Below are 15,668 nucleotides of genomic sequence, written 5' to 3'. Positions count from 1 at the left end.
TTATGAGTGTAAAAAGGGGGGAGGTGAGGTTTTGTCTAGCCGAAAGGGGAACAAATATATTTATAAAATTATAAGTAAGGCGAAGAAAAAAAAGAAACCCTGTTCTACGGGGTCGGTCGGTCGTTTTTTTTATTTTAAATAACCCAAAAATCACCAAGATCTGTAAATAATTTGCAATTTGAGAAAATACAAAAAAAATAGATAAAAATAAATAAATAATAGTTATGTTTGTACATGGGGGAGGGTTGTGCAATAATCATGATCCTTCGATATCCATGATTTATCCTCCAGCCAATGTTCCTTGCCAGTTCTAGCCACGAAACAAGGTCACAACTGTAGCCACTCCTTCAATGGTCGCCATTTCAGTGATTGACAGTGATGTAATGCAAATATGGCGCTGGCCATCTGGTCACGTGCGCATTTATAAAAGCGCATTTATATATATAACCGAAGTCTACTGCCTGTGTGGGAGATTAAGGTAATGTCCATTGGTGTATGAATGATTCCAGCTGGACGAGTTCAATGTCCATCTTGCTAGTTGCCTTTAAGCATCCTTTCTATTTGGCATACCAATCACCCCTTTGTCTAGACCAACTTTGGTATAGGGATGGGTCCTATTTTTTCCCCAAAAATAGCACAATTTTCTTGAAATTTCTTCAAAATTTGGGGTGGGTGGGGGTATAAATTTGGTAAATGGATGGGTCCAAATTTCTTGAAAATTGGTATGGGTCCACTTTCAAATTCTTAGCGGTTCACCTTCTATCTTGAGTACAAGATTTACAAGATATTTTATTTTCCCATAATTCACATGAAATCACACAAGTATAAATTTTAAAAAACAAAGGCAAGATCAAACAAACGAATTATGGAGGGGATGACCAGAAGGCCAGTAAGGCCAGAGGAAGTCACCCCCTTAACAAAGAAATGTTACCATCAAAAGAAGTAAAAACAAAACAAAGCATAACAAACAAACGAGAAACACAATGCTCAAGAATTAATCATATTTTGAGATCAAGTCACGTTTATATATCTTACGGATATATAAACTGGGGGCACAATATCCTCAGTATGGGTTAAACTTTATTTTTGTACCGTGATAGTTCCCTTAAAGCATCCTTTCGATCGTCATCTTCACTCTTAAATCCCGTTATCGATGTAGGTCGTTGATATCCAAACAGCGCCATATCCCTCTCAAACCGTTTCTCAAACTGCAAAACATCTTCCTCAGTCACTTGCTCATACGCCTTTTGAACCTTACCCGCACTTGAGCTATTAGTCGCGTGATGTGGTTTAGCCTGCACTATACTAGTCAGATATGTAGCACCAATATGCGATAAAATGTAGTTTGAATCTTCGGTAATTGTTTCTAATTTCCCGATGAAATCATACTGGATGGAACACGGGCTGCATAATCGGTACATCTCGCGCCAATGTTGCTCCGCCGCGATATCCAACTTATTGGCGGGATCACCAACGTATCTGATAAATTCCTGAAACGAAACTTTAGACGAGTCTTTCATCAAACGTGTTTTTTTCTTTGAATTTCCAGTGGAGTTAGCATATTTCTTTGTCAAATATTTGAATTTATTTTTACGTATTATTGGACCAAATTTACGCTGTATGGGTAAAGTAAAGGAACTTTCTTTCACGAATTTTTCGATATAAGCAGAGAGCAACCTTTCATGTGGGTTTCTGACGATCATAAACTTAGTGTAATCTCGAAGTCGCCTTTCAACCTCCTCGTCCGAAAATGTTTTCAAACTTGGAATAAATGCACTATGAGGGTCTTTAACATGTTTTCCATTTAATAACAGCATTGCACTCTTCCAGTTGCTACAGGCAACCTTAGGGATTACACAATATAAAACTTTGTATGCATCGGATACTAGAATATAACTCAGAACATCCTTCGTGATCCGTTGAATGTAATTTCCGCATGCGTTTTGTACTGTGCTTCGTCTCCGCTGTTGTTCTTGGAGCCACTCACATTCATCTGCACAAGCTGACTCGTCAATACCTGAATGAAAATAATAAAAACATGATTATGGTGATGATGATAATGGATGTTGTTGTGGTGGTGGTGATGGTGATGATATTGACGAAGATGATGGTAATAGTACTGACAACGATGACGATGATATATAGGGGCCTGGTTATGGTGATGATACTTGACAAAGATGATGATGATGGTAATGGTTGTGACGACGATGATGATGATATAGTGGTGATGGGGATGATATTGACAAAGATGATGATGGTAGTGGTGGTGACGATGATAATAGTGGTGGTGATGGTGATGATATTGACCAAGATGATGATGATGATGATGGTGGTGGTGGTGATGGTGATGATATTGACCAAGATGAAGATGATGATGATGGTGGTGGTGATGGTGATGATATTGACAAAGAGGATGATGATGGTAATGGTTGTGACGACGATGATGATGATATAGTGGTGATGGTGATGATATTGACAAAGATGATGATGGTAATTGTGGTGACGATGATGATGATGATGATAATAGTGGTGATGATGATGATGATGATATAGTGGTGATGGTGATGATATTGCCAAAGATGATGATGGTAATTGTGGTGACGATGATGATGATGATGATGATATAGTGGTGATGGTAATGATATTGACAAATATGATGATGGTAGTGGTGGTGACGATGATGATAGTGGTGGTGATGGTGATGATATTGACCAAGATGATGATGATGATGATGGATGGTGGTGATGGTGATGATATTGACAAAGATGATGATGATGGTAATAGTGGTGACGATGATGGTGATGATATAGTGGTGATGGTGATGATATTGACCAAGATGATGATGATGATGGTCGTGGTGATGATATTGACAAAGATGATGATGATGGTAATAGTGGTGACGATGATGGTGATGATATAGTGGTGATGGTGATGATATTGACAAAGATGATGATGGTAGTGGTGGTGACGATGATGATAGTGGTGGTGACGGTGATGATATTGACCAAGATGATGATGATGATGATGGTGGTGGTGATGGTGATGATATTGACAAAGATGATGATGGTAATAGTGGTGACGATAATGAAGATGATATAGTGGTTATGGTGATGATATTAACAAAGAGGATGATGATGGTAATGGTTGTGACGATGATGGTGATGACGATGATGATGATGATAGTGGTGGTGATGATGGTGATTGACAATGATAAAGATTACGAAGACTAAAATGACTAGATTTGTTCGCATACCAGGGTTGTTGATTTTGTTGATTTTTTTTTAAATAAGAAAAATCGGATTTTTAACAATTTAAATCGGATTGTTTTTTTATTTAAATCGATTTTTTTATTTTTTTATTCCAAGAACTAATATACACCATGATAAAGTCAAAAAAATACCAGTGGAATGCTAGTTATATGCACAATCCTACCAGGTATTTACAAAAAATAAAAACATGTTTTATATGTGAAGATTTCAAAGACACAATTTGGTAAAATCATGGGGAACAAACCAGTTGAATTCTGCACCTTGAAGATGAATTTTAGCAATAGATCAAGTGACATCATAGAGGTATTTTAATTGTATCCAAAAGTTGTAGAAGCATTAAGAATGAAGTAAAACAGTCAATTTAAGCAAGAAGTTAACTTACATTTATCAAAAATGGTAAAAAATGGACAAAGTTGATTTAAATCAGTATTTTAAAAAAATCAAGTGATTTAAATCAAACAACCCTGTGGCCTGTCGCATACAAAGATAGGATTAATAAGAAAGAAACTTGAAGGAGAAAACTAAGAAAATAAAAGTAATACAGAGGATAGAAAAGAACGAAGAAGTGGTGGAGGGAGGAAAATGGAAATACTGGAAAAATTTTATGTACATGTAACACATATTTTTGAAATTTCTTTTAACAAAAACACATTTGGTTATTATGACATCCCTTTTGAAAAATCTTCTCTTTTCTTTTTTTTTCATTGTTATTATTAACCCAAATGTGTTTTTATTTAAAAAGTAAATTTCAAAAATATATAATAATTTGTTCTTCAAACATAAAAATATCTTACTAAAAGCAGTTTTAAAGGCGACAATAATTGCTAGCATCACCACCACTACAACAATAACCACAACACCAAATTACATCGATGATAATATTTAAAATATTAACAGATTAAAGACCCATTCAGTGATCTCAGCGAAAGTGAAAAAAATTAAAATTGTTTATAAATTGCTTAAAAGTGAAGGATAAGTCATTCAAATTGTCATTTGGTATTTTTGAAATGAACAATTTGGCAAAAACAAAGAAAACAGCAGTATTAACAAAGTTGAAGCCCCATTCGAAAGCTAATTTAGATACTGTCAGTATCTAAATAATTTACAGATTCATGTAAATTCCTTATTTTTGTCTTAAATACACGGCTTTCGGATAAACCACTAGCAAGCTATGTTTACATATTTATGACAAAGACAAAGGTACCAAAATCTGAATTTTGATGATTTTTACGATCGACCAGATGAGCAAATCAGGCTGAATGGGCCTTTAATTTGTGAATACAACTTACGTGAATTGGTTGTTGTATATTTCTCTACTGACAATGGCCTATGACCGGTGTATTCATCCATTTGAGGTACTCTTCCTTCTTCATGTTCTTCGAGTTGAGTACCGACAGTGGCAAATACAAAGCTCAAGTCGGGTACAAGTTGAACGGGTAAACGAAGTCCAAGTCCAACCGCCAAGACAAACAGGATGACAGCAACAATCAGAATAACACTACGGCAGCCTAATTTCATGGTGAATGCAATTTCCAATAAACTGTCTTGGTTAAAAGACCAGGCAGCTGCTTCACATTTTCTTGCAGGAATCAGTGAACGGCGTTTGCGTTGAGTCCATTTTGCAAAAGATAAGAAGCTAAGAGACTGACAATGATGCTGAAGATAATGCGGGTAGAGTATGGCGGCACAAGTCCAGTGTTAAATGCTGTAGCACTAGTTGAGACTATTTTCTTTTCACTGATTCACACGAGTTACTATCGGTTAAACGGTGATCAATGAACCACGATATATTATTGTAGTAGGCCTATTGTCATTGCAAAGGTTAAGGTTAACAGAATGGTTGACTGCAGATCCGTCGGATAACGCTTTTTCAATGGGAAATAAACTTTGCTGCTTGGATGATCATGATGTCACAATGAGGTTGGTTAGCATTTATTCCGTATTGAAAAGCGTGTTCCGACGGATCTGCACTCGACCGGCCTCTAATAACAAAAGAAATAATCACTCAGACAGGACGAGCGCGTATCGTACAGGCTGCTTGCTAAAGTATTCATACATTCTCTGACTTAGTGAATTTGACACACTGCACACTCTGCATAAATGTATTAATAATATTAAAACGCGGCCGTATACTTTGTCATTGAACACTTAACGCACTCCTGAACTTCATGGGCAAGATATAATAAACAAGTTCAATCCAAATGAAATGCATGGATGGATAACAATACGTAGTCAATATTCAATATCAAATTTGCGCCAGGCTCATGTAAAGACTTGCGCTAAAAGTGCAGAATTGTGCATAGTTGCATGCTGCGGTAAAGGCATGTGTAACTGCAGGTTTTTACTGGCAATACTATAATTTTGTTATAATTACTTGATCAGCAATAGTTTACGACAGGTATAATAGTCTCAGGTTTACGAGGACCTTATTTTTAGCCTCGGAAGAACTTGCACTGGACTGTGGCATCCATGCATGCTGCACCGGCTGGATTGGAAAAAAGCTCTTCAGCGTACGTCCTCATCTCGGATTTTGTTTTTGCAAACTGGGCGCATGCCTCTACACCAATTCCTGGATCAAAATGTGATGCATGCTCCCCGATATAACCGCATGATTAAAAAACCATCTTCAACGCTTGCCCTCAACTCGGATTGGGATTGTTTTGCAAAATGGACTGTCCAGTCACCAAATCCTGGAACAAAATCTGAAGCAGCTACCAGATCATGAAGTGAGCTACCGCAACATACTAATATAATAAAGCCTTTATCTAAAGACAGGTTCCACCATGAAATTAGGCTACCGTTGTTTTCCTCTGTTTCTCGCTATCATCCTGTTTATCTTGTCTGTTGGACTTCGACTCTTATCCGTTCAATTTGCACCCGACCTGAGCTTTGTATTTGCCTCCGTCGAAGGAGGAGTAGCTGGAACGGATGAATATACCGGTCATCGTGTATCGTCAGTTAAGAAAAGTAAAACAATAAACTCAACCAATTCATGTGAGTTGTATTTACAAACTACACTGTTATTATTGTCTTCGACGCACATTTAGGCTAGTTTGAATTAGTCGTTGTTGTTGTTGTGGTGGTGGTGGTGGTGGAGATGCTAGATTTACTGATTATTGTCGGGTTTAACTCTAAAGAAGGGATCAAATCAAAAACCCGTCCGCTGGGAGCCACCCGGAGCCGGCGGTCAACCGGCGGTCGAGTTTTGTATTGATCAACTTGGATGTTTTTATAGCTTCCAGCTTCTCAATGCAATATTTATTTGCATCTTTATCCCTTCCTCCTTCTAACTGCTATATTTCTTTTTTTACATCTCCTGTTTCCTGTATCGTACTCTTGTTTTCTTCAAGTGAAATCATTCTCTCATAATATTAAATAACTACCCCCATGTCAATACAGCCCCGGCTTTAAATTGTTGTATGGGCGGAGCCATAGGCGGAGAGCCATACTTTAATTTTGTTTTGCAATATTTGTTCGCACGTTTAAGGGTTTATCTAGCCACTGTATATATTGAAAGTTGCAGGGTATATAGTATGTAATCGAATGAAGAAGTAGATAGATTTTCTATAATAATATGTGTTCAGGAGAGGAGATATTTAACAAAAACAAAAACACCCAAGTCCGTCAAATGCACGAATAAGAATACGTGTATAGTATAGGCCTATCCACCATTGGGGAATTGCCGCAGCTGATTAGAGTCGTTCATTTCGTGCGGTACATGATTAGAGTCGTTCATTTCGTACGGTAAATAGCGGGCAATGGGTGTATTTTTTGTTTGCTTTTGTGTTGCTTTTTGGAAACACTCGCGCCCGCTATAAAGTCGTTAATTTGTTTGCACAGACCTAGTCTCCTACACAGCCAATTTGTGTCGGGCGATCCCGGGCGAACAAACATCGTGATAGCCACATACAGTCTGGCCCGAGGCACAGACTATCAAGTGTTTATTTACCAGTGACCTTCAATAAAATCGATACTGTAGTACAAACATGCTATATACAGGGTGTCCCTGAAAGCACTGTTTCGTCAGGAACTTAATTGTTTGGGTATTTTAACGCCACAACTAAACAAAACTAAATACTTTTTGAATTTTGACAAAAAGACGAAATATTAAGATTAGAAATTTAATAACGTGGCATAATCACTGCGCATCATAATTTTTACTTCATTTACTGTATAAAACACATCTTTTGACTCATTATGACCCCAGATTTTTTTTCTTTTTTGAGAAACAAAAATCCTTCCAAACTTTACATAGAGCCAAAAATTTACAAGATTAAATTTTTTTATTTTGGCATAACAATTCAGGGAATTTTGTTTTTGTTTGTTAACGTTTGTTTTAATACGCAATCACTCTGCACAAAAAAAAAAAAAAAAAATGAAAACTTTAATCTCAACATTTAATTTTGAGCATGGAGAAAGGAAATCATAATTTCCTCCCGTTTCTCCCCTTCTGTTTTTCTTCTCTTTTTTTTGCATTTTGCTTTTCACCTTTCCACATTTTTTCTTCTCAGACAACCCTTGTTTACCAAAAGTAATAAAGTTTATTTAATTTATGACGACACAGCATTCTTTCATCCCTGTCTAGCCCCGCTCCAAAGGTCTGACCTGGTTGTTAAACCGGCGCAGGCCAGATGTCAGAACTGCAAATCAAATGCAGCAAGGTAGAGGTTGTAATATCGTGCACATAGCTACCTATACCTTGCTGTGTATAGTGAACAGAGCATGTGTATTTTGCTCACTGGCAATTGATACAAACAGAAGGTATCAATAAATGGGACAGTATGAATGGATCGTTTTCGAAGTTTATGTTGTGATGAAGTTTGGCAGTCAACATGTGCGATGATGCCGAGTATAGGGTCTACAGGGGTTTTAACAACATGGTGTATCGCCTAAACTTGGTCAGTTGTATTTGTAGAGCTGAATAGATTTTGGGGTCATCCAAGGTCACCCAGGGTTCATCTGAGGTCAAATGACTAAAAAACTGTCATAATGGCACGAAACTTGGTGGGTATAGTCGACACTTAGAGTAAAATTTTTGGAAGGTCATTTCGGGGTCATCCGAGGTCACCCAGGGGCATTTGAGGTCAAATTACTAAAAACTGTTATATGGGCTCGAAACTTGGTGGGTATAGTCAACATTTAGATTCAAATTATTGGAAGGTCGTTTCGGTGTCATCCGAGGTCACCCAGGGGTCATCTGATGTCTAATTACTAAAAACTGACATAACAGCATGAAATTTGGTGAGTACAGTCAACATTAAGAGTCAAATGTTTGGAAGGTCATTTTGGGGGTAATCCAAGGTCACTTAGGGGTCATCTGAGGTCAAATGACTAACATCTGTCGTATGGGCATGAAACTTGGTGGTTACAGTCAATATTGCTAGGAAACTGTCTTTACATACAAACTGAACTTCCACCACACGGCTCGGGTTGTTTTGGTAAAGCAATACCAACACCTGTTGTGAACTCGACACCACGAGGGGATATCCCATATCCCAACCCGTGCTCTGGGCATCTTGTAAAACATAAACATTACACAGCCGTGCGGCCTATTACATTTCCATATTATTTCCTTCTTTAATCACCCCCCACTCCCCATCCACCATCCAGGCTTCGCCCATACAGGGTTCTGAAAAGAAACTCACATCTAAACACAACCACTACCATACCATCACCAAACAACCTTACACACCAACCGCGTATGCCGAAAACCGCGCAACCCGAGAACCGCTCTAGTTTAAAATAAAAACATTCTACTTTGCCAGATGACACGTCGCTCAATCCAATAATTCTTAAGTTTGTTCTATAGGCCTACTTTGATAAGCCTAAATACATGGAATAAACTTTTTACTTACTGTATCACAGTATTTTTCAATGTGTCACGTTCTATAACATTTACAGTATGAGGTTCAAATCCTGGTGGTCAAGGATGAAAACATTCCTTCACTTGCCGACGACGCGACTCCAGAGAAACAATACATTTTGACCATGTTATACGCTGGCGAAGTTACGTAATAATCGGATTAACTACCATAGCAATAGGTGAAAACTATTTTTGAGTATACCGCGCTGCACTGATACGTTCACGCGGCACCTCTGCATTATATGTTCAAAATTGTTTTCACCTATTGCTATGGTAGTTATTCCGATTAATTACGTAACTTCGCCAGCGTATTATGAAGCTAAATTGGGGGATTAACCAAAGGGAAAAGCAGAGCGAGGTACCGGATTTGGAGTCCCAAAGGAGGAGGGATAATGAACGGGAAAGGGAATGTCTACACGAAATGAACCAGATGAAATAAAATTTAATTATATAATTTAAGAGATTTATTGTGAATTTACATCATCAGACAAACGGATCAAACTATTAAATGGATATTTTAATAAGTCTTACCAGACTCACATTTCAGCATAAAAAGTATAATTGAATATAAATCACGTGCAAGACATGATGACAATATATTCGCCATCATGTTGACCAATCTAAACTAAACATCAGGAGACGAGCCTGGTTACGTCCGTACCTACATCGGTAACAATTGGAGAGTCAACAAGGAGTGAAGTAAACTGGTCCCAAAAAGTAACTTACCAGGTAAGAAATTCGTCTGTCAAGTTCAAACGACAAATCGTATTATACTGAATAGCATATGAGTGGAAGCGGTGTACATTTACGCGGAGTTTGACACCTCATTTGTCGCAAACAGATCAAAACTTTTGAAGTTATGCTCATTTGAACAAGCCTACTATCAAATTTGAAAGTTGCAGGTCCGCCCCAATGAATTCACACAATTGTCATTGAACTTTGATCATTCTTCATCCTCACAAGAAGCAATAGGAAAGTTAGTCATGCAAAGAAGAAGAGGAGAGCACTGATTACACCTGTATACTGCCAACCATCTCAAGTGGTATGAGTGCAACTTTCATTCCAGTGGATAGGTTCGGTTAAATAAGTTAAACTTCAAAAATACTCATCCGTTTGCAACAAATGAGGTGTAAAAATTCGCGTCAATTAACACTGCTTCCACTCATATCCCATTTAGTGTAACACAATTTGTCGTTTGAATTTGACAGACAAATTTCTTACCTGGTAAGTTTCTTTTTTGGAGCAGTTTATTTATCAAAGCACGGACAATACCTCACCCACCGGCGTTCAATAATTGACGCACGCTTAATACCACATTCACTTGATGAACGGGTATCATGGCTTAGGCAGCGTGGCACACTGGTTAAGGTCTTTGCCTTTGGTGCGAGAGGTCCCGGGTTCAATTCCCCGCAGGACCCAACAAAAATCTTATCCGTGGCTCATCTGGTAAAGGCGGGGCAGATGACCCATGGTAAAAAGCTGTAAAAGACCCCGTTACAGTCGGTTCCGATAAGGGTAATAAGCTCGAAAGTTGGCTACACTTGACTGTCCTGTAAAAATTGCCCCGACCAGCTGTCTACGGCGATCCCCTTCGTTCACCAGGACACTTGTGTCTGTCCGAAGTTTCATCAGGTTTATCTCCTAGATTTCAGCTGTTAATGCCTGGATATGCTCGACATAAAAAACAAATAAATCATAGGCACAATGATCAATATTCAATTATGCAAATGAACTGTCACAACAATGTACTAAAATGCAGGGTTTTTAGTACATATTTTTTCTTCTTTTGAAATTCCAAAATTTGATTGCATAAAAAGACGTACGTTATACTGTTTCCCGTTATGCGGATCAAATTAAATTAAAAATTAAAAAAATGAATAAGGATTGGGCTGTGGGTATCGTAGGACTGTTTTGCCTGGATATGTGTTTCTGACATTCATTTGGGGGTGATTACGCAGCAAATGACAGTAAGTATTTTTATGTTTGCATTTTTCTTTATCAATTCATTCAGATATTGACGAGTCACCTTGTGCAGATGAATGTGAGTGGCTCCAAGAACAACAGAGGAGACGAAGGACTGTCGAAAACGCATGCGAACATTATACTCCTCAAAGAATCATGAAGGATATTCTGAGTTACATTCTAGTATCCGATGCATACAACGTATTATATTGTTACATCCCAAAAGTTGCCTGTAGCAACTGGAAGAGTGCAATGCTGTTATTAAATGGTAAAAATGGTGCACACCCACATAAAACTTTTATTCCAAGTTTGAAAACATTTTCGGACGAGGAGGTTGAAAGGCGACTTCGAGATTACACCAAGTTTATAATCGTCAGAAACCCACATGAAAGGTTGCTCTCTGCTTATATCGAAAAATTCGTGAAAGAAAGTTCCTTTACTTTACCAGTACAGCGTAAATTTGGTCCGATAATACATAGAAATAATGTCAAGTATTTGACAAAGAAATATGCAAACGCCACTGGAAATGTAAAGAAAAGAATACATTTGATGAAAGACGCATCTAAAGTTTCGTTTCAGGAATTTATCAGATATGTTGGTGATCCTGATTCCTGACAATAAGTTGGATAACCCACATTGGCGTGAGATGTACCGATTATGCAGCCCGTGTTCCATCCAGTACGATTTCATCGGGAAATTAGATACAATTACCGAAGATTCAAAATTTATTTTATCGCATATTGGTGCTACGAATCTGACTAGTATAGTGCAGGCTAAACCACATCACGCGACTAATAGCTCAAGTGCGGGTAAGGTTCAAAAGGCGTATGAGGAAGTGACTGAGGAAGATGTTTTGCAGTTTGAGAAACGGTTTGAGAAGGGTATGGCGCTGTTTGGATATCAACGACCTACATCGATAACGGGATTTAAGAGTGAAGATGATGATCGAAAGGATGCTTTAAGGGAACTATCACGGAACAAAAACAAAGTTTAATCCATACTGAGGATATTGAAAGTCTTAATTTTGTTCTTAAAACTAACCATTTTGCATGCTTGGGCATACGGATTAATCTAAGATAATAAGATAAGGGACCATTCACAAACACTTATGGGGGGGGGCTGATGCCAAAAAATATCATCGCAAAACTTTTCGCCCCCCCCCCCCTTTTTCACATCTCAAAAATTTCAGGGCCCCCTTTTTGACATGAAAAAGGGTCAACCCCATAGAAAAGCATATAAACTCAATTTTCCCAGGAAAATTTGTGGTAATTTTTTTCAGGGCCCTTCCTTAGGAGGGTCAAAACTTTTAAGGGCCCCCTTTTTGCATCAAGCCCCCCCCCTAAGAAGTGTTTGTGAACGGTCCCTAATACCAGACGGCTATGGTGGCCAAGATATTGTAACTCAGAGTCGCCATCATGGCCAATGACTTCCCAGCAAACACAAAAACGTTTTTAAAACATTTTAAATAAGTTATATTTTGGGTTTTGGTTTAGGTAAAAACGTTTTAATAACATTAAAATGTCGGGTTATATAAAGGCCATGAAATCGTTTTAAAACGTTTTGTATGAAAACACACTACAGCAATATTTTTAACATGTTTTCGAAATGTCATTGTAAACTATTTTTGCAAACATTTTTGGCCAAATACTTTGTCAACACTTAAGGGGTATAGTCCATACAAGATCCCGTCCAACAATTTTTCTTAAACTTCGTACCAATTAACTTTCATCGATATACTTTGAATATCTAAAATAAAAAAGAGGGGTCACCTAGCTCGTTTTTGAGAAATAACCATTTTAAAAAGGCTGTTTTTGGGAAAAATTAGTACAGGCGTCTATGGAAAAATGGAAAATTAGACATATTTTCGATTATAACAAAAATCTACCCCAACAATTTTGCTGATTTTTTGATATAATATGCGCACTGATAGGATGTTTCATTAAAGCTAATAAAAAATGGGGGTCACCGAGTTACTTTTTTCACAATTTGAGCAGAAATGGCATGTTTTTTGGTTCAAAATACCAGTGCGATATCATAGCGCGTCACTCGCAAAAACTTGTCGCAGCTCATACGCGCTAAATTGTCCGCGTATGCAGGTGATATCGCAAACACCAGCAACATGACAGTGGGTGATCGTCTTCGGTTTTATTAACCCTCTTGATTCCATCCGAAGTATCCATTAAGTTATATAGTTTCACTCAATATGAAGTTTTTCAAAAATCGAAAACCAAAAGTGGTTAAGCCAACAAACAAAATGAGATATTTTACATGAATCTGTAATTTCAAATTGGATTGAATTTGAACTTGGTCAATACTGCCGTTTTTTCTCGTTGTTTTGCATAATAGCAAAAATATTTGTAGGCCTATACCTTTGACAACTTTAATAACTTATCCTTCACTCCTATGCAATTTATAAACAATGTTAATTTTTTGCAGGCTATCACTGAATAGGCCTTTAATTATTAACTTAAATATTAGCGGATCCCGTTATTTATCATGTTTAGAATGATATTAATATTACTCAAACATCATCTCATTTTAGGCATGTACCCAGCGAACACAAAATATTTTCGACATCATTCGCAAAGGTTAGAAAAGGTTGCAAACGTTTAAATGTCGGGACATTTAAAGGGCTATAAATGGTATAAAACGTTTTCAAAACACTCAAAAACGTTACACTGCAAACATTCTAACATGTTATTTCAGTGTTGACAAAATATTTGGCAAAAACTATTTGCAAAACATATTTTTTACAATAACACTTTGAAAACCCAAATGTTTAAAACGTTTTAACATTTTTTTGTGTTTGCTGGGACAGTTTGGTTCGATCTACTTATGATTCTCGTTTTATTTATTAAGTTATAAAGTCAGTTGCACGCGAAGTAAGTCAGATGTGAAAATACCACAGAATTAGGTTTTAATTCTGTGGAAAATACACATTTTATTGAAAAAATAAAATTGACTTCATGTGATATATATCTCAAATTACAGAATTTTACCTTAAAATAGTATTGAAATAATTTCATTATATTAATAATCAGTAGGAAACTACTTTATAATAAATAAGTTATATAATACTAGTTAATAAGACAAATAAAAAAGGCCGTTTGATATCACCCCTTTTATATTTTTTCGTAGGCCTACTGTGCCTGTTTAAATGGACAGTATGTCTAAGTAATATATAAACATGATAAACCTATAGCCTATATTATTTTTACGTATTATTGATTTGCTCTTGCCCAACCTTTACCAAAATTGAGTTAAATTGTGTTACATTACATTACGAAGTTACACTTTATAGGTAAACAAATGAGAGATGTGTAACGTCAATACCATTTAATTTTCTTTTCCATGAAATAATACATTTTTGGATTTCTGAAATGGGTTCGCCCTAGTCTAATTAGGCCTAGATCTATATATTTTGTTATCTTGGTTATTATTTTATCTTTCTTTTCCCTCATTATTTAATTCTGTCTTCCTTCTTTCTTACCTTTCCTTCTTCTGTCTTTGTTTTGTTTTCGTTTCCTTTCTTCTTTTTATTCTTTCTTATTTCTTTCTGTGATCTGTTATTTATTTGATTGATAACATTAATTTTTTCAGTTTCCTTTATTCTTAATTTTTTTGTTATTTCACTCTTTCTTTCTTTCATTCTTTCATTCTTTCCTTTTTTCTTTCTTTCACTCCTGAACTTTTTCTTTCTTTATTTATTGCTTTAGTTGTTTCTTTCCTTCTTTTATTCTTTGTTTATCTTTCTTTCTGTTACAAAACTCATTGGTAAATGGCGATGAAAACACGGTACTCTCGCGTAGCTGAACTTCTTACCAGCGCCTGGCGCACACTCCACGCAATTTTTAGTTTGACGCGCGCGTGGCGGCAAGAACTGCGCGGACAAGATTTCACAGAAATTTCAGTTAGAAACGAGTGCGTACTAGACGCGTGGATTATACCCCTTAAATAACATTATGTTCAAATATTTGCACGCAGCAAACACAGAAATGTTATTCAAATGTTTTAATAACATTTAAATGTCGGGTTATATAAAGGTCGTGAAAACATTTTAAAAACGTTATTGTAAATATTTTGGGCAAACATTTTTTGCAAAATATTTTTTCAACCCCAAAATAACATTCTGTTTAGAATGATTTGTACCAAGTTTTCAAAAACGTTTTTGGAATGTTATTAAAACGTTTTTATACCCTTTGTATAATCCGACATTTAAATGTTTTCTGTAAAACATTTGTGTTTGCTGTGCAGTAAATTACCAACAAATGTTATTTAATGTTATGAAAACGTTTTATACCATTAATGTACCCTTTATATAACCCGACATTTAAACGTTTTCTGACAACCTTTTATAACCTTTTGCGAATGATGTCGAAAACGTTTTGTGTTTACTGGGTTAATATAACTTTTACCTTTGTCTTGATATTATTTTACACTAGATTTCGCGGTTCTCGGGTTGGGTGGTTCTCATTATAGGCCTATCTCTAATTACCGAACACCCGTTACCCATATACCCGCCCTGACCTTTTAAACTACTATGATATAGGCCTGCGTCTCTTAGTGATCAATTA

The 15,668-nt window shown here is 36.7% G+C and overlaps 2 protein-coding genes across 2 annotated transcripts; one reads left to right on the top strand and one right to left on the bottom strand.

The window, feature by feature from the left end:
• Nucleotides 1-994: 994 nt before the first annotated feature.
• Nucleotides 995-5,113, bottom strand: LOC140139929 (carbohydrate sulfotransferase 10-like). The gene is made up of 2 exons (XM_072161709.1): nucleotides 4,559-5,113; nucleotides 995-2,017 (listed from the first exon to the last, which is right to left on the bottom strand). The coding sequence occupies exons 1-2, from the start codon at nucleotides 4,785-4,787 to the stop codon at nucleotides 1,074-1,076; spliced, it is 1,173 nt and encodes a 390-aa protein (XP_072017810.1). The 5' UTR covers nucleotides 4,788-5,113; the 3' UTR covers nucleotides 995-1,073.
• Nucleotides 5,114-5,227: 114 nt separating this feature from the next.
• LOC140139928 (carbohydrate sulfotransferase 13-like) lies at nucleotides 5,228-12,853 on the top strand. The gene is given in 3 exon segments (XM_072161708.1): nucleotides 5,228-6,263; nucleotides 11,144-11,702; nucleotides 11,704-12,853. Coding segments are annotated over 3 exon segments (1,155 nt in total). The 5' UTR covers nucleotides 5,228-6,052; the 3' UTR covers nucleotides 12,089-12,853.
• Nucleotides 12,854-15,668: the final 2,815 nt, after the last annotated feature.

Source organism: Amphiura filiformis, chromosome 18 (genome assembly GCF_039555335.1).
Source record: "Amphiura filiformis chromosome 18, Afil_fr2py, whole genome shotgun sequence".
Taxonomy (NCBI): domain Eukaryota; kingdom Metazoa; phylum Echinodermata; class Ophiuroidea; order Amphilepidida; family Amphiuridae; genus Amphiura; species Amphiura filiformis.
Note: the sequence above shows the minus strand (reverse complement) of the source record. Positions and strands in the feature narration are given on the sequence as shown.